This window comes from Hypomesus transpacificus, chromosome 2, assembly GCF_021917145.1.
Source record: "Hypomesus transpacificus isolate Combined female chromosome 2, fHypTra1, whole genome shotgun sequence".
NCBI classification, from domain to species: domain Eukaryota; kingdom Metazoa; phylum Chordata; class Actinopteri; order Osmeriformes; family Osmeridae; genus Hypomesus; species Hypomesus transpacificus.
The window spans coordinates 3,340,248-3,364,643 of record NC_061061.1 but is presented as its reverse complement, the minus strand read 5'-3'; the positions used below and the strand labels follow the sequence as shown (position 1 = coordinate 3,364,643).

The window sequence follows — 24,396 nt, the reverse complement described above, 5'->3', positions numbered from 1 at the left end:
TGATCACGCAATAGGCTAGGCGGTGTCACTAACTCATAGTATTGGGACCACGTTTAACTGTAAACTTAGCTAACTCACCGCTGCGCACTTCTCATGCAGGCTCAAACTGACAATATTTTCTTGCTCCATGTCTGCCACGACTGTCTTCAGCATTCCGTCTTCAGCAGACATCTCAATGAGAAAGTTAAGTAGGCTAGTGCAGCTTAACGCAAAAATGTTACATGTTTGTTAACTTGAACGTTCGTTTGAATTCTACATGCATCTCCAATGGTCAAAAGCCCAAAAATGTGATATAATTAAAAGTGAACGCTCACTTGCTGAATAACAGGGTAACATCGTTTGTAATGACTATACTATAGCGTAACTTGCTCGCCACTCCAACACGCTCACAACAATTTTGTGTTGATCTTGCTGTAATGAGGATGATGGAACAGGTAACACACGAAACGTAAATTCTAAAGTCAAATACCTCAAGTGCGCACTTAAATTGGTTTAGTCTAGACGGAACTGTCTTAGCTAATATTCGTAGCTATCTAACTTCTTTGTATTAAAATTGTGTTCTTTTCAAAACCGTTTACTTGCAATTGCTTCCATTATTTTCCTCAATATCCTGTTATGACAGGAACATGCGTCACTGGGGGGGGAGGCTTGAGCTAAAGATCCCAGAATGCAACAGAGGCCATTTTTGTCAAGTATGTGTCATAGGTTCCTGCTACTACAATCATACAATTCCCCAAATTCTTTCCTTTTTCTTCCATGTTAAGGTTGTTTAATAGATTTCCTGATTTAAGTAATTGTGGAAATATTACTTAGAATTGGGCTTCAGGACATTTATTACAAGCATAATTATACACAATCCATGATAATGTAAGTAAATGTGGTTATTCTATTGTTAAATTAATGTATTGAATTAAAAGCCCGTCTTCCTATATGATCATTCAGTTGATTGCATTCTTCAGACTCACATTTCACATTTCAAATATCGGTGAAAGTTTTGGGATGTAGCCTATTAAATCTCAGTCAATCTATTTCTTTTAAAGTGGTGGACATACACTGATACAATGATATCTGAAATTGGAATAGAACACCTACAAAAGAAGGGAGAATTGACTGGTTCAAACTATCTGCTGTCATATTTTAGTTCAACTACTGGATAGCTTACTACAATATCTGCTGTAATATTTTAGCCCGGAACCTATGTCACTCGCTTTGTTCCCGCACGAGTTTATTTCAGCCACACCAATGTTTGTTTGTACATTTGTATGTTCTACCTAGCTACAGAAACGCATATTTTTCAGAGACTCAACTCAAACTAAACTCGTTTGTGTATTAATCTATCTTGGCATAAATTAAAGTAAGTATGCTAGACAGTCAGCTAGCTAAATGGCGTTCTAGGTTTCAAACGTTTGCAAGCTTTGTATCTGGTGAAAACGTTTGTTTGGAGACACTATATGTGTGTTGTAAAACGAAATTCCAAACAGTCACTACAAACCAACGTCAACGACATGTAATATTTTCTTTTGTTTGATGTCTGGGTCAAGATGTCAGAATCTGGTCACAGTCAACCTGGTATGTATGGACAAGGAAGGAGAAGAAGGCGACGTCGGGACAGGGATGGACCCCCAGGACAAAACCTATCCGGACCCAGTCGCGACAGAGAATATGTCCCAAGAGAACGCAGGGTAGGGCTGACGTATCTTTTTAAATTATGCATTGCGGTACACTCATTGTTTACTAAAGGCAACAGTATTATCTGTTAATTACTGAAGGATGGTAGTGAGGAGGCTCCAGGACCACACCTGCAGAAGACCCCCATCATTCTGGCAAAACCTCCTGGAGAAAGGGTATGCCAGTCATTCAGGACAGCCCAGTCACTGTGCTAATACATATGGCTATTGGTAATAATTAGGCCTGCCTTATGATCAGGTTATCCTCCTCCCCCACCCCCAGTCTAAACCAACTCAGAGTGTCCCTATCAGTGGGGTGCCAGCCATGGAGAAACCGATAGTGCTCTTCAAGGCCAGAGACGACGGAGGGAAGCCGGGTACTCCTCCTGAGGTGACCCCACTAGCATCCAGCTCAGGGCCCTCCAAGCTTGAGAGGGAGGGACAGCGGCCAACCCAGCCTGTGTACCAGATCCAAAACAGAGGCATGGCAGCTGCAGCTGCTGCATCAAGCAGCACTGTGGACCGTGAGTCAACCAAACCCAGTATCCCAAAGGTCTAGGGCTTCAGGTGCATTCACTAACTATTCGAAACTAAGATGCGTTAAACCCTTCCATTGTTTTTTAGGAACCTCCAGATTTGTAATGATTAATCTTTCTAGGTGAACATATGCACAGCTGGGCCCTTCAGCATAAAAAAATTATAATCATGCAACATAGAACATTGATCCATTTGAGCCCTGATCGTTGATCACAAACAGTTATATGCAGCTTATAACTTTACAGCGGTGATTGGCCAGACCAAACTCCTTCCTCCGGAAAAGATGAAACACAGCATTAAGCTGGTAGACGATCAGATGAACTGGTGTGACAGTGCTATGGAGGTGAGTGAGATATCAGATTAAGATTCAAAAAGCTTTATTGTCTAATATGTTGGCATGTTAGAAATGTTTCTTTGGATTGAAGGCAGAGTGTGTGTGATGAGTCAGAAGCATGAGTTTTGTAAATGTATTGCATTGGGATGGAAGGATTTGTTGTATAATGACTTTTTAGGTACAGGCACTCTGAACCTTCTTCCTGATGGTAATAGCTCAAAGGTTTGGTGGAGGGGGTGGGAGGCATCCTGGACGAGGTAGTTGGATTTTCTTTCTAAAGATGGGCTGGTCAGATGCCCTGGAGACGGCATTGTTGTAGTATTCTGAAATGCGCTCCGATGCAAGTTTGTTGTCAGGGCTTCCTCGTCTTCTGTTCCTAATTCCTCCTCTCGACCCTTGTTTCCACTGTATCCTTTCCTCAACAGGAATTTCGGTATACGATCCAGTTGGCCTGTTGTTGTTGACTGGCGAGCTTGTAGCTTCAGAAGGTCCGCTCTGGCATAGATGCGTCTCGGTGATTTTTCGATTGAGATGGTCCCTTCAAAACTCTCATAACTTGATGCAAATTGGGTTTTAGCGTCTGCCATCACAGATTTGCAATTGTCCAAATCTCCTACACCCATTGACATTGTTGGTAGTGTCGGTAAATGATGTATAATATAATTCAATATATTATTTATAGCCTTCAATCACGAGTCGCTCAAACATAGGAGCGCCCCGCGTCTAGTTGCCATGGAGATCATGGAGAAGTGGCATATCTGCACTGATGGGCCGAGGGGTGTTCATGTGCCACTGGATCGGAATGAATCTTGGATTATTGGGAGAATAAGCAGATGTATTCTCTTTATTTATTACATGTTGAGGTGTATTTAATGTAAAATGTACTTTGTTTATGTATACATTTAATAAATATATTTAGTCCAAGTGACAGATGTTTCACATTTCCACTATGTTCAGAGATAATGTTCACTGTTGTGTTACAGTATCTTAGGGACCAGACAGATATGCTGGTAGTGGGAGTCATTGGCTTGCAGGGAACAGGAAAATCCACCATCATGTCTCTCCTGTCAGCCAACACACCTGAGGAAGACCAAAGGTCTGTTGAACATGAACAGTATCTTTTGCTGTGCTCTATAAGAACATGTGAATCAGATGATAAATCAAAACATAACATGAATAATATAAGACAGGATAAATAGATTTAAAGGTTTTCTGCTGAAGAGCTGGACTTTTGTGTGTTAGTCTAGTGAGTTTGTGCCACCTGCAGCTCATTGTGAGTGTGTGTTGTGTGTAGAGGATATGTGTTCAGAGCCCAATCTCAGGAAATCAAAGAGAGAGGAGGGAACCAGAGCACTGGGATTGACTTCTTCATAACCCAGGAGAGAGTCATCTTCCTGGACACACAGGTTAGGGATTACTGAAGAATGGACAGTATCTATCCTTTTACATGTTAGCCATGGGTTTAAATGAGCTTCACTTGCTTTTGTAACCTTCAGCCCATCCTCAGTCCTTCTATCCTGGATCATCTGATCAACAATGATCGCAAGTTGCCTCCAGAGTACAACCTCCCTCACACATACGTTGAGATGCAGGTAAGGAGTTGGTCAGCAGGGGGCAGTAAGCATCAAGAAATCTTCTTGACTTAGACCGTGGGCAGGAACGTGTAACAAAATGTAACATTCCATTTCTGAGATGTTTAATCCTTGATCCTGACAAAAACTGTCTTTGTACACGTGTGGTATGTCAAACTGATTTTACACCCTCTTTTCTCTGACAGTCTCTTCAGATCACTGCCTTCCTGTTCACCATCTGCCATGTGGTCGTTGTTGTTCAAGACTGGTTTACTGACATCAACCTTTACAGGTAACTGCAGATGAGCAATATCCAAAGTGAAATTATTACACCAGTTTATATGCCTATAAAATCCCTGACTTTGTGCAGAAGGACCTAGAATAGTTGATGCTGTTTTGAAGGCAAAGACTGGCCACACTAAATATTGATTTGATGTAGATTTTTCTTTTGTTCATTCACTTTTTATTTAGTTATTTGATAAATAAAATCCCTGACTTTGTGCAGAAGTACCTAGAATAGTTGATGCTGTTTTGAAGGCAAAGACTGGCCACACTAAATATTGATTTGATGTAGATTTTTCTTTTGTTCATTCACTTTTTATTTAGTTATTTGATAAATACAATGTATTAATATGTCTGTTTTTGAAAGCATTCTTACTTTACAGCATGTTCTCACACCTGCCTAAAACCTTTGCATATATACAGTCATGTTAAAAAGATAGTACACCCTCCTTTAATTGTATGGTTTAATGTATCAAAACATAATGCAAAATCATCTTAAAATGAGGTAAATAAAACCTCAGATTAACAATAACACATGACATATTAGTCATGGCATATTAGTCATGATTGATTTCACAAAAATGAAACCAACATGGAGAAGCCATATGTGGACAAACAAAGCACACCCTTACTGCTTCCATAGGAATTAAAGAGGATGAGTAGTTGCCAGTGCTTCTAATCAAATGCTCTTGATTAATTGATCATCAACAAGTGTGACTACTTCTTTTAAAGACAGTTTTATAGCATGAAGGTGTGTGCTAACACAATGCCAAGGAGGAAAGACTGGAGGGTGTACTTTATTTTTCAAATAACTATTCACGCACACACAATTTCCTTTATACTCAAGACCAACCAATCAGACCAAATATTTACACAATGGGGTGTGAGAGCCATCAAGTAAAGAGTCCAGAAACTCCTGACTTTAGCTTATGAGAAGTGGGGGCAGGGGGACACCCAGCCTTACAGGTGTGAGCCAACACAATGCCAAGGAGGAAAGACTGGAGGGGATACTTTCTTTTTCAAATGACTATTCATGCACACACACTCAAGATTACATTAGAGAACAATTTATACACCAGATTTCTTCTGAAATATTGTTAACCTTCATCACTCAAAATTTGAAGGAAAATTAGCTGTGGGTGTACTACTGTTTTATTAGCATGTTTTACAGAATAAACAAGGCATTTCAACAAAAACCTTTATTTTGTGGAAAAACAGTGATCAAAATTAGAGAACTACATCCATTGTGGCACGAAAGCTAGAGGTTTGAGGGTTACAGCTGTCTTGTAGGAAATGTGTAGGAAGTGCACATGTGCAGCCCCAGCACCATCACTAGTTTCTCACACCGCTCTGGTGTGATCTTGATCCTCTCCTTCCAGTGTCTTCCACAGTTCAGTAACTGTAGTGGGTTTCTTAACCATAACTTTGATGACATTTTCCAGAGATTTTTCAATAGGGTTTAAATCAGGACTCTGAGCTGGCCATTTCATTATTTCAATGTTCTTAGCTTGAAGGAACTGCTTTACCCCTTTTGCAATGTCACAAGGGACATTGTTTTGAATGAAAATTGTGTGCTGATTGAAATGCTCCAGGGAAGGAAACGCATGTTGACAAAGGAGGTTCAACTTTGGACCAGTTCTGTTCACACAACGTGCTCCTCTGCAAGTTAGTATAGCGGCTAGACTTTAGCCTTTTAATTCTTGCTGCTGATGATAGGCGTTGTCACTGCAGAGTGGGCTTTCAGTCAGAATTCTCTTAAACGGGGAGACACTGTATGCTGAGACAGATCCTTAACCTGTTCAGCAGTCATCTGGCGAGCAATTCCAGCTGCAGTGCTGAACAGATTCCTCATTGAGGCTTTCCACATTATCCTGTGCTCTCGTGCATTGGTCTTATGTAAACAACCAGCCTTTTGGGGGGACTTGAATGAATGAGCTGCAATATTGTAGAATCAGATTTGGAACGACCAACTGATGTTGCAATGACTTTAAGGGTCGTCCCTCTGGCCTTCATCTGGACAACCTGCGGTTGCACCGATTCAGTCACTTTAGAGCGGCTGATATAATATATATGTTAACCAATATAATATTCATATACACTTATATAATATATATACACTAATATAATATATACACACTAATAACATTCTGTGATCCACTGCTGATTTTGTACATTTGCCCACTGACAAAGAAATGATCTGTCTATAATTTTAATGGTAGGTTTATTTGAACAGTGAGAGACAGAATAACAAAACAAAAATCCAGAAAAATGCATGTCAAAATAGTTTGAAAGTGATTTACATATTAATGAGTGAAATATGTATTTGACCCCTGCAAACATGACTTAGTACTGGGTTGCAAAACCCTTGTTGGCAACCACAGAGGTCAGACGTTTCTAGTAGTAGGCCACCAGGTTTGCACACATCTCAGGAGGGATTTTGTCCCACTCCTCTGCAGATCTTCTAGGGTTAGGGTTAATACTTATTTCACTCATTAAAATTAAATTTATAACAATTTTGACATGCGTTTTTCTAGATTTGTAGTTATTATTCTGTCCCTCACTGTTCAAATGAACCTACCATTAACATTATAGACTGAATTTCTTTGTCAGTGGGCAAATGTACAAAATCAGCAAGGGATCAAAAATAAATTTCCCTCACTGTATATGCACTAATATCATATATATATTAATGTCAGGTTACTCAATGAGCTGTGTGTGCGCTGTTGTGTTGTAATCATGTTGTTTTGTGTGCTGCTCTGAGCAGGTTCCTTCAGACTGCAGAGATGTTAAAACCTTCCACACCATCAGCCAACCACGACAGCACAAGTGCTTCCGGAAATGACGAAGGATCTGAATACTACCCCCACATAGGTGACACACACATGTACACACACACACAATGCAGGAAAGACCGCACGGAATACTTGTGTTTTACCCATTCGCTTTGTAGTTTTCCTGCAGAATAAATCTCGACGAGACGAGTTCTGTCCCCTGAACCTGAAGAAGATGCACATGACGGTGGACAAGCTGATGGCCCACTCCCACCTCAAATACAAAGGTTAGACACCTAACCACGCCCACTCCCACCTCAAATACAAAGGTTAGACACCTAACCACGCCCACTCCCACCTCAAATACAAAGGTTAGACACCTAACCACGCCCACTCCCACCTCAAATACAAAGGTTAGACACCTAACCACGCCCACTCCCACCTCAAATACAAAGATTAGACACCTAACCACGCCCACTCCCACCTCAAATACAAAGGTTAGACACCAAACCACGCCCACTCCCACCTCAAATACAAAGGTTAGACACCTAACCACGCCCACTCCCACCTCAAATACAAAGGTTAGACGCCTAACCACGCCCACTTTCACCTCAAATACAAAGGTTAGACACCTAACCACGCCCACTCCCACCTCAAATACAAAGGTTAGACACCTAACCACGCCCACTCCCACCTCAAATACAAAGGTTAGACACCTAACCACGCCCACTCCCACCTCAAATACAAAGGTTAGACACCTAACCACGCTCAGATCCAGAACCAATCAAATGGAGGGGCATTTGGTTTCCACAGGGGGGTATTTTATTTGTATATGACTCTAACATAATGGGGGGGAGGATTCCATGTCAGAAACAGAATAAGCTTTATTCGACATGTGAGTTTTACACAAACAAGAAATTTACTGTGGCAGGAAGGTTCATACAATAAAAATGTAGGAAAAAGTAGAAAATGTACAACAGTCTAAATAATTCTAAACGCAGTCTACAACTAGCATGAGTCCTAACCAGACTCTCATACATTTGATTTGTACAGAGAGTCTGGGCTTGCACCATTGACAAGCGTTAACTTCCTTGAAGGCGGGTACTCTGTTGAAGTTTAAAACTATTGGGTCTGCCAAGAGCCACTCTGGATATGCCATAATCAATTAGCTAGCGTTCGCTTTAGCCAACTCCTTCACCACTAACGGAGCTAGCTGGAAAATCTAACTTTTCGCGAACCCCGTGGGGAGGTGGACTAACTAATATACTGAAAGCCCAGACGGAGTACAGAAGCAAAATGAAAATTGAGCGGAAGTACATAGAAGGGCAGAGCCAGGCTAGTGTACAACCCCAATTCCAGAAAAGTTGGGACGTTGTGTAAAATAAAAAACAGAATACAATATTTACAAATGTCATACACCCATTATGTTATTTACAATAGAACATATAAAATGTCAAATGTTTAAACTGATCAAATGTACCATTTTATGGAAAAAATAAGGTAATTTTTAATTTGATGACAGCAGCACGTCTCAAAAAAGTTAGGACAAGGCCATGTTCACCACTGTGTAGCATCCCCTCTTCTTTTAACAACAGTCTGTATCTGTCTGGGAACTGAGGAGACCAGTTGCTGGAGTTGTGGGAGAGGAATGTTGTCCTTTTTGTGTCTGATACAGGATTCTTGCTGCTCGACGGTCCTGGGTCTTCTTTGTCATATTTTTCGTTTCATGATCCTCCAAATGTTTTTAACTGGTGAAATGTCTGGACTGCAGGCAGGCCAGTTCAGCACCCGGACTCTTCTATTATGAAGCCATGCCGTTATAACAGAAGCAGGATGTGGTTTAACATTGTCTTCCTAAAATATGCAAGGTCTTCCCTGAAAAAAATGTTGCCTGGATGCAAGCAAATGTTGCTCTAAAACCTGTTTATACCTTTCAGCATTGATATTGCCTCTCCAGATGTGCAATCGGACCATTCTATAAGCAGTAATGCACCCCCATACCATCAGAAATGCATTCTTTTGAACTGAGCGCTGATAACAAGCGGTTTGGTCCCTCTCCTCTTTAGTCCCGAGGACGCAGTGTCCGAGGTTTTAAAAAATAATTTAAGATTTCAATTTGTTTGACCACAGAACAGTTTTCCTAGCCTGACGTCGTCATACTCATAATTCTAGTCAGAATATGAGTCTGAAAACTCTCCGTTGGGCTGTGACTATGGGGCGTGTGTCAACCAAGCTCGTAAAACAAATGCCTCTTCGCTCAATTGGATAGACCTGCAACCAATCAGAGCAAAGGAATATGTTATTTGTTGAAAACGAATTCAACCCAAGCGTTCTTTGGTGACGTTGTTGATTACGTTACTGTTGATCATCTGTCCATCATCGTATAAAGCCCTCCCTGGCAATTTCATTGGTCCACCCAGATCCTGGTTTTCTGTAGTTGTCCCCAATACGAGACCCTCCAGACCCAACTTCCCGACCAAATTTTTTTGTGGGCGGGGAGAAGTTGGGCTGGCAGCCAGGCTACAGTTTTCCCACTTTGCCTCCATTTCAAATTAGCTTTAGCCCAGAGAAGGTGGCAGTGTTTCTGGATCATGTTCACGTGTGGCTTCTTCTTTGCATGATAGAGCTTTAACCTGCGTATGTGGATGGCACCGCAAATTTATGTTCACAGACAATGAGTTCTGGAGGTGTTTCTGAGCCCATGCAATGATTTCCATTACAGAATCATGCCTGTTTTTATAAAGTGCTGTCTGGGTGCCTGAAGATCACATGCATGCCGAATTTATTTTTCCCCTTGTCCCTTACACACAGAGATTTCTCCAGATTCTCAGAATAATTGTATTATATTATGTACTGTAGATGATGATATGTTCAAATTTTTTGCAAATTTACGTTGAGGAACATTATTCTGAAATGGTTCTACAATACGTAGATGCAGTAAGATACTCTTTTTATACCCAATCATGTTACTGACCTGTTTGCAATTTACCTAGTTAGTTGCAAAATGTTCGTTCTGCTGTGTTATTTTTTGTAAAACTTACTTTTACAGCCTTTTATTGCCCCCCACCCAACTTTAAAGCGTGTTGCTGCCATCAAATTTAACAATTACCATATGTTTTCCTTAAAATTTTAAATTTCATCAGTTTAAACATTTGACATGTTGTATATGTTCTATTCTGAATAACATAATGGGCTTATGTAAATAGAGATATGTAAATCATTGTTTTCTGTTGTTATTTAATTTTACACAACGTCCCAACTTTTCTGGAATTGGGGTTGCAAATTATTCTAATATAACACAAACTAAATATTAAATAGAAAAACATAATACACACAATACACACAACATAATACACACAAATACCATGGTTGCCAGAGTTGTCCAATTAATTATAAAGGTTATGGCCGCCATTATAGGCAGCAGCCGCTCTATACTATATAAATAACTCTATACTCTCAGTCTGAGACACACACACAGCAATAAAGAGTTCACAGTTTTCCATTGGAGGGCTTAGTGTTCAGTGGGTCAATCTAGGTTTGTTTGGTTGCAGGCACATTGTCCATGCTGGACTGTAACATCTTTCCTGGCCTGGGGAGGAATTACCTGGAGACGGAGGTCAACCTGTTCCTGCTCCCCCTGCAAGAGAACGAGGGGGATGATTCCCTGACGAAAACAGGTTAGAGCAGGGGTGCATCATTTGAATTCAAAGAGGTCCATTGACCAACAGCTCCCCCCAAAATGTCCAAACCATTAAAATGTCTATCATTCTTGATGATTTGTGGTGTAATTATTGTATATGTAGGCCCTACAGCTATTAAGCAAAGTACTGACACAAGCTGCGGGAAGGATAAAGACATATTTGTCTGTCCACTCCTCTTTGAAAGCTGGATTTTCTGTGTCTACGTTCCTGACTTTTGCTCACGCCATTCAACTACTTCCCCTCTCGCTTCTGCTGTTGCTTCTTTTGCTGCCTCTCCTAACATGCATTATAAGCTTTCGCTTTGATTGTCTGAGTTTCGGGAAGTGATTTAAATAACGCACGTGATTGGACAACATGTCGTAGTATGGAGCGCTCTCTTGGACTTTCCCAGCTGCACTAAGCCAGCCCAGTATTTGTACATTGAAAATAACGGTTACTTCATCAGTATTTAATGCAACAATGATTTATGAGAAACGTATCTCGGTCCAGATAGAACCTTCACTCCGCCAACTGTGCACCCCTGGTTTAGAGGAACCGACAGCCCCCATAGTCATGGCTGAAGGGCCGTCCACATTATATTTGGGATAACTATAACTATTGGATAAATGTGATATAGTATAATTATAAAGTTAAAGGTTTACAGTTGGGCTAGCATCCACCCTACAATGTTGTCATGTTCCTTGCCTGCCTGCTGATCTGTGTGTTTGTTTTAGGATCCGGTGCTCCCCCCCTCTTCTCCCTACTCCCGGGTTATCGAGGACACCCTGCCTTCTCCTCACTGGTCTCCAAGCTCCGCAGCCAAATACTTGCCATGTCTCGCTCTCAGCTCTCACACACCATTCTCACTGAGAAGAATTGGTAAGGTCAGGCAGGGGTGGTACAATGTGTTTCCACTGCATTTACTAAAATAATTACAATATATGTGCAAGTACAATAAGTGCAAGATTTGAATCCCTTAAGATCGGCACTTCTCAAAAAAGACAAGTTGTAATTTGACTACTAGTCTGTACATTTACAAAAGATATTAAGATAATCTATCCAATGAAATTACGTGTCTTTGGAACGTGTGGAAGTAATGCTGTTGTGGTTGCAGGTTTCACTATGCTGCTCGTATCTGGGATGGGGTGAAGAAGTCATCTGCTCTGTCAGAGTACAGCCGCCTGCTCTCCTAGCACCACTGCATCTGCACTAGGCTGGAAGCAACGAGGGGCCACGAGAGGAGAAGTAGCCTTCTCACAAAGTCCATGTGTCTAAAAACTTTTGTGACGTTTCTATCCTTGGGACTAATGATGTTAGTGCTTTCCTTCAGTCCTTGTGTTGTGAGTGCCCAGTCGTCTGGAAATAGACACAAAATGCAGATCTGGTTACAAAAATCCAGTACAAGATTGGATGATATGTGTCAACGTAAGGAGAAAGTCTGGCTTCACAGCTGTGCCGGAGGCAGACATGTTTGTAATAGTAACTTGACTTGGAGATTGAATAAAATAAGTGATTTATACATTTATTGACTCTGCATAGTGGAAATGCAGTTCCTAGTTTTTTCCCCCTCTCACAATAAAACTGAATTGCTTTCACAATGCTGTGAGTTATTAAGTTCTCATTAGGAAAAGTGAGTGGCTCTTTTCTAATTATTTTCAAGAATGGTCCTTTCAAGAACGAACAGCTTCAGAGGGAGCTCGAAATAGTGTTGCACAGTGCAGAAGTTAGCTACAGGTTATTCAATTAATTCTAATGGTGGATTTGGAATAGTATTTTTGGTGGAGGAAAAAGATGAATCATTATTAAGGTTCCGAGTGCACAGTGCCCATGATGCAGTCATTGATTAAGATGCCAGTGAAACACACAAATACAGATTACTTGAACTACAGATGGTGCAAAGTGCCTGTGATAAGACTACTGGCACACACAGATTCCTGGAATTATAGATATGGCAAAGTGCCTGCGATGATGTTGGTGGTGACACACTGTGTCAACCTGACCCTTGTAGCGGTCATGAACAGCAGTGAGCAGGCAGAGACATTAGTTAAAGCAAACCGTTAGTCTGGGGATTTATTGATAACGTCCATAGACATTTGTTTAGCCCAGCAGTAACGTCCTACTACCATGATCAGTCTCCTTTATCTGACCCAAGAGCAGGCCTTTTATAGTGGGCTCTTCTGGGTACTACTAACTGCAGGGTGCTCTCGGGAGCCCTACATTACATGATCTTCACTATCGCTAAACATAAATCCACAACATCATCATCTCCCTCCAATTAACCCAGTAAACGTCACTATCTTCACCCAAAACACAACAGCAACGAGCCAACATACACCCCACATCCAGGCCTGGACTGGTAATTTGGCATACAGGGCAAATGCCCGGTGGGCAATGAGTTAAGTTTCTTTTCCCTGTTTAATTTTATTTTCACCTCGCAATAAACCACTCCCAGAAAACACTTTTAAATACTTCAACTCAACCTGCCCAGACTCAGTCAGACTTTCATAGATTAATCAATTTGCATCAAAATGCATTTTGTCATACTTTTCGTTGGATGTGTGCTGTTTTCCACAGGTAAATCTCAAATACACTATAGCCTATCTTAGACTGGTTGCATAGTTTCAGCTAAAAAATATTAGGCTGCTTGTCTGCAGATTAATTGCCTAAGGTTTTGGTAATGTGATTCCCAAATAAAAGTAGCTTAATACAACTGTTTTGTATTTTCGTTATAACAGGTCTATTGTCAATTTCTTGGCAGTTTCTAATGATCGAAATAACCTTTTTTGATACACCCATATTTTAGCATTCACACTCACCTGTTACGAGTGCACACCCGGGGCAGATCTTTCATGCGTGGACACCCAGAAGACATGTCCAAGTTCCACTCAATGTGCAGCACAGAGGGTCACAATTTACGGGGGTCAGATACTTTAATGTAAAACTCATTTCATTTTATTATAATGTAGCCTATATTGGCTTTATCATGATACAGGTTATTGGCAGAATTGTTTTTATTACAGACGTAATGAAATCCTGTTTTGAATTACTGTAATTGTTCTCAATAACTATCAAGGAGGGTTAAAAATATTTGACGTCACCGTGAAGGACTGTGGAGCTGCTGAGAGCCTGACTGGGTCACTTAACTTCGGAATCTTTAGGACATTTCTAAATGGCAACTTCTGCACCACGGACCTCTGCAACTCTCAGACTGTCCCAGGTTAGTCTTTCATGTAAACCAGTATTATTGTTATTACGTTAAATCTATATTATGTATTTTTTATAATAACAGTATTTACTATAAATACTCATTGTATTTGTATTATATATTTTATGATTATTATCATGTATACCAATATTATGATTGTTATATTGCACCGCCTATATGATAAACAGTCTTCATCTAAATTGGAATCTGACATTCTATTGACAAATTCAAGTCAAGGGGGAAATATTGTAATGTGAACGTGCAATGGGAGAACTTCCACTGGTTATAAAATGTCTATAGCCTATTGTAACTTCAGTGTTTCTTTTTTTTCTGCTCCACAGAATCCAACAATAGTAACTCTACCTCAAATGGGAAACAGTGCTTCATATGCAAAGGCCAGGATTGCCTCAACCCTATAAACTGCCTGGGGGACGAGAATAGCTGTGTCTCCATGATAGGTAATGTTTCACATGATTGGTTCTCTATTATTCCCAAATATTTCCAATTCCACTCATGACAGTGCTTGTTGTTCTATATATCAAATGATGTTCAGAAAAATGCATCTTTGTCTGTGCACAGCACATTGGACGGTAAACCAAGAGAATAACAGTGCTTCTTCTTGTGCTTGTAGCTGACATCTCAGGCCAGAAGAGTTTCTTAAAGGGATGTGCCAGCAAGAGTATGTGTGGGTCCATTTCAGCTCAGCTCATTCAGCTGCCAGGCATGAGCTTCACGCTGGACTGCTGTGAAGGCAACCTGTGCAACAACGCACGGAGCCTCGACACTCAGGCCAGCAGCAAATTTCTGTTGTCCTCTAAAGAAAACAAGCCAATGAGAAAAAAACAGGAGTTATAGTGTGACAAAATTGACAGTTTTGTCAGAACAAAAAGTCCTTGCAAATTGTGCAAAAGGCAGAAATCTCGACAAAGCTATTGGATAACCAATTCAGTAACATAGTAAAACTACAAATAATATTCAGAAGAGTCATAAAAACCCTATATCATTTTTAGTACTGCTAACATTGTAAGCTTAAACACCAGTCCTTAGTTAACATATTTGATCAGCTCTGTCAGTTGTATCTGTATGCTGTAGAAACAGGGCTATATTCTCTAGATAAATACTGGGCTTGAAATAAACTTGTGCGTAAACCTAATTAACACAAACTGTATTCAGGACACAGCACATCAATTCTGTTAGGTTTTAAGTTGACTTAATAAGCTATACTTAACTATAATTGTGTTTAAGTATGTACTGTAAATATTTATCCGAATAATACCCTAACCTATTAAAGCCTACTACTTAACCACTGATCCGTGCTTTTACGTATCTTTTACCACCCGTATTCAACCAATCTTCCTATTTATAACCAAGAAAGGACTTAAGCAATATCCGAGGAAATATAGAAGCTGTCAATGTCATTCATAATGGAACGCGACCTGGCTGGTTGCCATGGCTACTATCTACCACGCTATTTTAACTTTCAGTGCGACCTATCCCTTTCCTGGTAAGTAGCATAAACAACCTGCTCGATTTTTCATGTGTTTGTCTACGTTTTGATGAAGTTACTAGCCATAATTCCTGTTTTTGCAACAAAACATAGAAGCCCAACTGTATTGCAATTTTGTTTTTTTGCAGTATTCATACATATAATAACATTTAAGAATAGGAGGCATATTGAGGAATAATGTGGTCCCGGTTCTTGGGCCTTTATCCACAAGTTTCCAGCGCCCCATAGTGCTTTGCGCGAATTGTGGGCTTCACTTCCTGTTGCTACGAGACCGACGTAAACAATTGCCGTCTGTCATATAAATATACCTTTGCCCTCCGCAGTAACTGGATGGGAGGACGAAAAAAAAAATGGCCTAGGATAACATACAGCCGCATTTTTGCGTACTTTCTTGAGTCTGTGTCTTGCGATGGTCAGTCAATGATGAACCTAAAAACCTCTGAAACTTACCAGTATTTGCACCAAGCCCCCACCCCTCGCCCCTCGGCTTGAAGCAACGGCCCCGGTGGATGTAGGTGGTATTGCATGTACGGTTAGGTTCCCGTGTCTTCAGGTCGTTTTTATTCTATTAACTCCAGTCAACATTTACAAAACTATCTCCCCCAATAATTTTGGTTGGATTCTCGAACCTGGCTCATACTACTAGCTTTTTCATAGAATAATTTTTCTTGATTTTTGCTAAGTTTGAAACCAATCCGAAATGGGTAAACTAGCACCCCATTTATTTGCCTACGTCAATAAAAGTTGCTTGCAAATGTGCTCGCGGCTACTAACAGGGCACGAGCACAAAAGTTCACATTGGCCGATAGCCGATTTACATTGAGCTGAATGAGCCATAGACTTATATTGAATGAGCACAGGGAGAAATGGCTTGAGTTGCCTGCCTTGTTGTAGCTAGTTTAGCAAATCGTTGTCACACATACATGAAATGTTGTCAATATAGTTTATTCCCGTTATTTTAAAACAGATTAGATTTTTCGTAAAAACGTTCATGACAAGATGGCAAATATATTATGTTAAGCACGAGCATAGATTGTTGACATGTCTATCTGGAGCAAAGACGAAGATTAATACTTTAACTGTTAACCACAATAGGAATATATGTTTAAATACTATTAGTCTTGCCTTTAGAAGCTTTTGTTAAACACACCCATTATTCTTTTTTTGATCGTGTCATCACTGCTTTTGTGGGACAACGAAGGTCCTTAGTGATATGTTTCACCCCCACTTACATCTGATGGAAACGCCTTGTAGCCTATATGGTTCTATGAATAAGCCCCTTTCAATGGCAAATGTTCAATAAAGTATATTTTAGACACACTTCTCAAGCTTTTATTTATTACATTATTAACACTTCTTGTTAGATCACGTTATATCCATTAATAGACGTTTGGTTTTCTTGGTTGAACATTTCGACACTGATGTGAAATTGAAGGCAGTGTGAATTTCGTGGCATTTCGTTTGAATATAAAGTTGACAGTAAGCTATGGTAAGTCTGCATTATGGAAGATTTCGGTTACCAAAATAACTATTAAGCTTTCTTTGCTTGGCGAGAACAACGAAGAAGCTGTTCATGTTAACAGTTTATTTCATCCGATACAATGCGTTGGAAATCATACTCATATCACAAAGAAAAAAAGCAACATATGTGACGAGTTCCATCTAGAATAGCCCTCTATTTAGCCCTATAGCCTATTTCTAAAAAACAAGTGAAAGGAATACTATACAGTGACAGAATACATTTCCGTTAAGTTGGCATCATGTGTCTGATTCTTATCGGACTTGTACCCCATTCTGCCCATAGATTCTGCACTGCAATGCCTTAGCTCACACGCTCGTAACCATATAAATCTATGCTCGCGACTGGTTGTCGCAAAGTATGACGTGTACAGCTAGTTGCAAGCGTGCACGAGGTCTCGGAGCGAGGGAAAAAAGAGCCACTGTTTAAAGCTAGACCGGAAGACACGGAAGTGGAAAGATGGCCGCGTCCTGTCATTAATGAACATTCTCTTTTTTTGCACTAGGGGTCCACTGTTGATTAAAAACGTTTCTAATATTGCATCAACATACCTTACGTAGCAAATTACTCTAGCTAGCTAGAGGCTAGCTGTTAGGCTGCATTAGAAGGGAAGCTTACGAAAAATAGCCAAAAAACGAATAGCAGTCTAGCCTATTGCTAATGCCTGTCTAGATTATTAATTGAAAGAAGAAGCAGCAGCTCTTGCGTTAGCAAGCTAAACTAGTTTACAGGCTGTACAGTAGCTTAGGTAGTAGTTGGCAACGCTGAGGGGCCCCCAAATAAATTCTGCTAAAGGCCCCATAAAGGCTTGGGCCGGCCCTGGCTAGGACGCTCCTGTAGTCATGCAGCAGGTTTACTGTGGACGGTTGGTAATGAAAGTGCTAACGAGAGTAACATTTTAAGTTTAGGTGTTTCAGCCAATTTCTTTTAGCCTCGTCGTCGTCACTAGGCAGTGGATGGAAGCTGTACCATTTCGGGCATGAACACTCTTTTTATTCTTTGGCTTGTGGTCGAAACACTCCAATTTCAACCAAGTGTTGAGTTTTGTCCGGTTGTAAGTACACCCGCGAACGGCACACGTTGTTCCCGAGCTTTTTAAAGACATAATATTAACTAGAAACAAAGAGTATAGAAGAAATATAAGTAATTTGTTAGCAACAGCAGCGATGTGATTAGCCTCCACCGGAAGTACTCCACCAGAAGTATCTCCCACAAACGTTTACCCAGCAACCACCCCAGGAAACTTGTGGATACCAGAGAATGTCTGAGAATGTCTAATATAGAGAGAACTGCCACTCTCGGGAAACTTCCGGATTCTGAACTGGTAGCAGTTCCATGTGAGGGCGCTAAAGAGCGAGTGCAGAATGAATGGAGGTCTATGGAGCTATACCGCTGAAAATCCACTTTTCTCAGGATATAATTTTTTGTCTAGTAATTTGAATTCCGAACTCGAAAGGGGAGGCAAAAAAAATACACACTGCTGGCTGTTAGATTGTTTTAAAGTCGCCTTTCTGTTCTAAAAAGCCTTTGAAAATGTCATTGACGTCATACACATCGTACGCCCAGAGCTACTACTTTACGGCAAGCTCTGGTCACTTACTTTTTTCTCTCAAGGCATCGACTACACAGCTGACAGGTTAGGCTCTCCCTGCCAATGTTGTTGCTAATGTTGCTAATGCTCTGACATTCTGATTCCGCTTCGGATGCCATCAAGCGGAAGCTCTGGTCGTATCAGTCCTTCACTAACCAATCAGCATTCATTAGCAGAATGCTAGCGTGTTATGGGCAACAACGACTCACCCTGTAAGAAATCAAAAGGACATAGGTTCTCGTTTATTCAACTTTCGACCTATAATCTATGTTGAACATGCAAAAACTACAATCAAATCGGAAATTTCATAACGACAATCAGGCAAAAGAGACAAATTTAGCCGTTTAGCTCCATAGACTCTATTCAACATGCACTTGCTCGCGATCACCCCTAGTGGAACTCTGCCAAATTCGGTAGGATGGGGTTCAATAGGGAGTGGCAAAGCTCTCCTTAACCCTTTACTGCCTGGGCCAAAATCCCGAACATTCCATATGCTGTTGAAATATGATATTCATATTAATATTTTATGAATTTTCATTTTTAATCATACACCTCAACTGTTTATACCATCTTGAAGAGGAGAACTAGGGGATTTTTATCATGTCAATAAATATATGATTACTTCAGGCAAATCATATTTTATCAAAGTGGTTTCAGGCAGCCATCTTTTACAAAAACTTCTCCATCCACCATTCCTCATCAGACAACTGAATTTTTAACCACTTTAATTACAATATAGAGAAATACTTTGAGTGGGTGGAATATCCACAAGTCTGTGGGCAATGTAGAACAGAAGACAGATTAGAAATACCATATTTTGATTAAAAGTTATGACCATTCTAGTGACTAGTGGAGACATAGGGGAAACCGGAATTATCCTGTCCCAAAAGTAGCTAGCACTATGGCTGGATACTCCTCTCGATAACAAAAAAACGTTCGAGATTCTTCCACAATCGACCGAATTGGCCAAACAAGGCATTTAGCTTAGAGTATACATAATCAAGCTAGTTAATGTTGTTTTTCAAAGTTTTTTTAGAAATCTGCTCAAATCGAAGCTAAACAGTGCTACTACCGTCATAGCTGCCTGTCACAAACGGCCAAGCCGGACACGTCATTCTTTCCTGAAATAACTTGCGTCACTCCCACAAACAAATTCTTCGTAAGTAAAAAGTTGAGACTTTTAATTGACAATATTGACAACACATATTAAGGAACTTGTCTTTACTCATAATATCGTCTCCGATTTCAATTCGAAGCTGTAAATCTAACACTGTAGGCAATCTCCCATGGTCTCCGCTCTGGCTCCGCCTCGGAAAACAATTGCTGCCGTCGCAGACGATAGATTTATTTCCCCCTCCCACTAACCCCTTAACCAATGATATGTGCTTTGAGCTTAAGTTGTCATGAGTATCTGGCAGTTTTCAAAAATAAAATCGGTGATTGGATGGCAAAGTTATTAAGGCGGGAACCATGGGCATTTTAATGTACATATTTGAATGGTCCGGCAGGAACAGGCTCTGTGGATACCATCTATGCTTGGGACACCACCGGATAGAAAATCAGGAAATGACGTACTCGAATTAAGAGAGTTCGTGCAGAGAATAGGTGCATTCGACATGACCCGACTTCATGCGGCGCCGCAGCCGGCTGCAGGCGTATGGAAGCAAATCGTGACCAAAATTCAAATGAAAATGCATTTCCAGAAATGCATTTTCATTTTAAGAATGTGGCTGCATTATTTGACTCATAAATCAAATTAGTATTCAATCATCCTATTTGCATTTTCATTTTCTTCTTTAAGACTGCTCATTCTTTCCCTTAATTAAAATGAAAACGAAAAAGACATTTGAAATTTAATTTTCAAAATATGCCCCAGCAAATAGATACCAAAATTCAATTTGAAATGTAAAATTTGAAAATGCATTTCCAGAAATGCATTTTCATTTTAAGAACGTGGCTGCAAAATCGTGACCACAATTCAAATTCAAATGCATTTCCAGAATTGCATTTTCATTTTCAAGAACGTGGCTGCAAAATCGTGACCACAATTCAAATTCAAATGCATTTCCAGAAATGCATTTTCATTTTAAGAACGTGGCTGCAAAATCGTGACCACAATTCAAATTCAAATGTATTTCCAGAAATGCATTTTCATTTTAAGAATGTGGCTGCATTATTTGACTTATAAATCAAATTAGTACTGATTAGTACTGAGCGGACATTGCATTTTCATTTTCATGTTCTGCCCGCAAAGAACTGCCCATAATTCGAAAACGAAAATGCATTCTGAGCGGCGCAGTAGAGTGACGTCAGTAGAATAGATAGTATAGAACGACGATATCTAGAAAGAATGAGCAGTCTTAAGGAAGAAAATTAAAATGCAAATAGGATGATTGATTACTAATTTCATTTATGAGTCAAATAATGCAGCCACATTCTTAAAATGAAAATGCATTTCTGGAAATGCATTTTCATTTGAATTTTGGTCACGATTTGCTTCCATAGAAATTAGCATTGCGGCTAGCATTACGTGTTGCTAACATTTCGAACATGATCACTGTTCTGCCTCTGTCAAGTATAGAAAATAGGTTTGGCAGTTTAGTGCCATCTAGTGGTCATTATATAATATCAACATTTTTCCGTTGGTCATTTGCAGCAGCAACAGCTGGCTCGTGTTATGGTTTATTGTTTCCAGGGCAACAAGAGCCGGCTCTGAAATAATGAATTTTTTTACGTTGATAATAAAAACAACACTACTCTCTTAATCTGAAATCAATATCTATCCTTGTATTTATGTTAAATGTTGCTTCATCAATTACCACCTCAATCAAGATGTGTAATAATAGTACTAAACATATATTCCATATTCCAATAATGAAGGATTACGGCACAGTGTTCATGGGAAACTTAGGCTACTGCAGGGGGATAAATTAACAATAACCATGCCGAGAACATAGCCTTATGTATCGTTCATGAAATGCCTCATGTATCACCGGCCAAACTGGCTAACGAGTTTTTATTATGAAAATGAAATTTAGCCCGCATTTGGCGGGTTGGCGGGTGTTAATTTAGTACCCTGTACGTAACGCTAGCCGCAATGATAATTTCCGCTATGTTAAACACTATTGACTTATGCTAAAACAGAAGTTCAATGTAAGTTAGCCTATTAATATAAATAGCCTACAATATCCTCCGACCAGCGGTGGCGCTAATACCTCGGATACACATGAAAAAAGGGGCCTGAGGAGAGAGTTCCGGCTTCAGGGGCCTGAGGAGAGAGTTCCGGTTTAGAGGGGCCTGAGGAGGGAGCACTGGGATGGGGGTGGTGGGGGTGATGGGGGTGGTGGGGGTGATGGGGGTGGTGGGGGTGATGGGGGTGATGATGTAGCACCGAATACATGAACAACCACAATCAGCCTTCTTCACACACCTCGCTACAGGAGTATGTGTATTGAGACACAGAGCAGTTCTCTTTGAAAAGCAGGCTGGCTTGCATACTGCAAACCAGCATGAAACCAGGGATGCAGCAGGACATCCTGGTATTTTTGGCATACAGCATTTGAAATTATATGTATTGGGACATACTATTTGGTATGCTAGAAAAATATTTTCTATGTGGTGGCATACCAAATAGTATGTAATTTGGGTATTGAGAGGCAGGGTTTGTTTTACTACCTTAACACACTTTATTCAAGGTAAATTCGCCTCCCTCACCAGAAGAGGGCAGCACAGAGCAAGTATTTAGACCAGTCTACCAAAACCAATGAAGATGACAAGGAAAGTGAAGGAAATGCATTTAGGGGACAATGTGTGTGTAGGGTACAGAGAGGGGAGTGTGTAACAGATGAGAGGGAGTAAGTGTGTAGGGGATGCGAGGGGAGTGTGTAGGGGATGGAGAGGGAGTGAGTGTGTAAGGGATGAGAGGGATTGAGTGTGTCACAGATCAAGTTACATTGCCTGAAGTGCCAGCCAGGGGAGGTTCTACACCGGTGGTTCTCAAGTGGGTCTCAAGTGTTCAACCCTTCTGTAGTGACAACATTTTGGGTTTACATTTTAGTTGTTAATTTTGACACTTATTCATGTGTGCAGGATGAAAGGTTGTTCTGACTCATATCCGTGGCTAGCTTGCAATTTCTATAGTGGCTCTTGATCCACAGTTCCTACTCACAAGACCCAGATGACTGACTTTTGATGTATTTTATTGTCTTCTTCTTCATCAAAGAACAGAATCTTCACGCTTGCGAAGTAGTTGTAAATATATACAATGTCAAACTAAAATAATAATTGCAAAACTTCAATATTCGTTGACGGATGATGGTCAAAAGCCGTATGCTTCCACAGCTACACACGTCTCTCTAATCACTTACGTCACATGTGCAGCACAGGATCTACATTATCCAATAGCAATTTAACATTAATTACAGACTTTACATCACTAATCCGATATTCGTTCAGAATAAATTCTTAACCAAATTATTTTGCTATAATTTGGCTCCTACACCTTCCATTGTTTTTAAGAACCTCCAGATTTGTAATGATTAATCTTTCTAGATCAGGGGTGGCCAACCAGTCAGAGACTAAGAGCCATTTTTTTAACCTTGTTACTGCAAAGAGCCATATCCTACACACGGGCGCACGTGAACATCGCCCCATCCCTTCCTCACTCTCTCTCTCTCTCTCACACACACACACACACACACACACTCACATACCACACACAGAGACAGACAGAGAGACACAGACCTCTGCTCAGACAGATTTACTGTACATGTCACCAGGGCCGGAGTGGGGCCACTTTTCAGCCCAGGAGATTAAGGCCCAAGACTGGCCCACATTTTTTGTATACCAAACAGAGCCGGATGCAGTCTGCTTTGACTGGGGGTGCAGTGAACTTTTCTGGGGGGTATCATGATTACAGAAAGGGATCGTATTATTTTTTATATTGATACAATTTTTTAGACTGCTTAACGATCAGTGTTAATCAGGCGGAGCCAGACGTTGTACACATTCTGGGCTTAGCCCCATAGGACGTATGGGTTTGATGTGAAGCAAGATGGGGAATTCCACACTTAATGCGAACGTGCACAGCGCGCGAGCAAACATTTTTGGCCATTATTTGAGCGCAAAACAGTTTTTTGACCTAAATGTAAAATAAACATAGACGTTTTTCAATTGGTAAAACCTTGTCTAGGATGCCATCACTCCGGCCCTGCTCCCATCCATCCTCGCTGACGCGTATCGTTACGGTAGGGGCCCCCCGCCCCGCTATCGGTAGCCTATCTGAGATAAGTTTTTGGAAAAGACGGGCTATGGACCCAACCAACTGTATTTTGGAGGGGAGAACTCCCTCACATGGTACAACCCATGCAGAGGCTGAGGTGTCAGAATGCGGAAAGTGTGTAGCCTACTTTAAGAGAAGATAAGACTAACGTGACAACAAACAACTGTACAACTGTATCTGCTTTTCAGCCTGACTTTTCAAAGTGATTACCTTGTTCTTGCGAAATTAAGTCCCTTTTGGAAATTCCTGGTCAATGTTAGCATGGAGTGAGCTGAAGTGGCGCTGAAGATTTGAAGCCTTGAAATGCGCTAATGACGCCTGGCATAAGGCAGAATGGCCATTACGTTCAACAAAAAATATAAACTCACAATCTGTTAAAAACGTGTTAATCTTCATATTTGCGTTTTGCTGAGCATTTCCCCCCTGCCATTTTCAGAGCAAACTTGACACC

The 24,396-nt window shown here is 40.6% G+C and overlaps 2 protein-coding genes across 2 annotated transcripts; both read left to right on the top strand.

Annotated features, from left to right (window-relative positions):
- The first annotated feature begins 1,222 nt into the window (after positions 1 to 1,222).
- On the top strand, positions 1,223 to 12,435 carry smg9 (SMG9 nonsense mediated mRNA decay factor). The gene is made up of 14 exons (XM_047038286.1): positions 1,223 to 1,354; positions 1,542 to 1,682; positions 1,770 to 1,844; positions 1,951 to 2,191; positions 2,450 to 2,547; positions 3,522 to 3,634; positions 3,833 to 3,944; positions 4,035 to 4,130; positions 4,316 to 4,401; positions 7,156 to 7,262; positions 7,342 to 7,449; positions 10,714 to 10,839; positions 11,577 to 11,721; positions 11,957 to 12,435. The coding sequence occupies exons 2-14, from the start codon at positions 1,542 to 1,544 to the stop codon at positions 12,033 to 12,035; spliced, it is 1,527 nt and encodes a 508-aa protein (XP_046894242.1). The 5' UTR covers positions 1,223 to 1,354; the 3' UTR covers positions 12,036 to 12,435.
- Positions 12,436 to 13,307: 872 nt separating this feature from the next.
- On the top strand, positions 13,308 to 15,356 carry LOC124479733. Its single transcript, XM_047038610.1, has 5 exons — positions 13,308 to 13,416; positions 13,646 to 13,762; positions 13,917 to 14,059; positions 14,389 to 14,505; positions 14,679 to 15,356. The coding sequence occupies exons 1-5, from the start codon at positions 13,397 to 13,399 to the stop codon at positions 14,900 to 14,902; spliced, it is 621 nt and encodes a 206-aa protein (XP_046894566.1). The 5' UTR covers positions 13,308 to 13,396; the 3' UTR covers positions 14,903 to 15,356.
- The last annotated feature ends 9,040 nt before the right edge of the window (positions 15,357 to 24,396 follow it).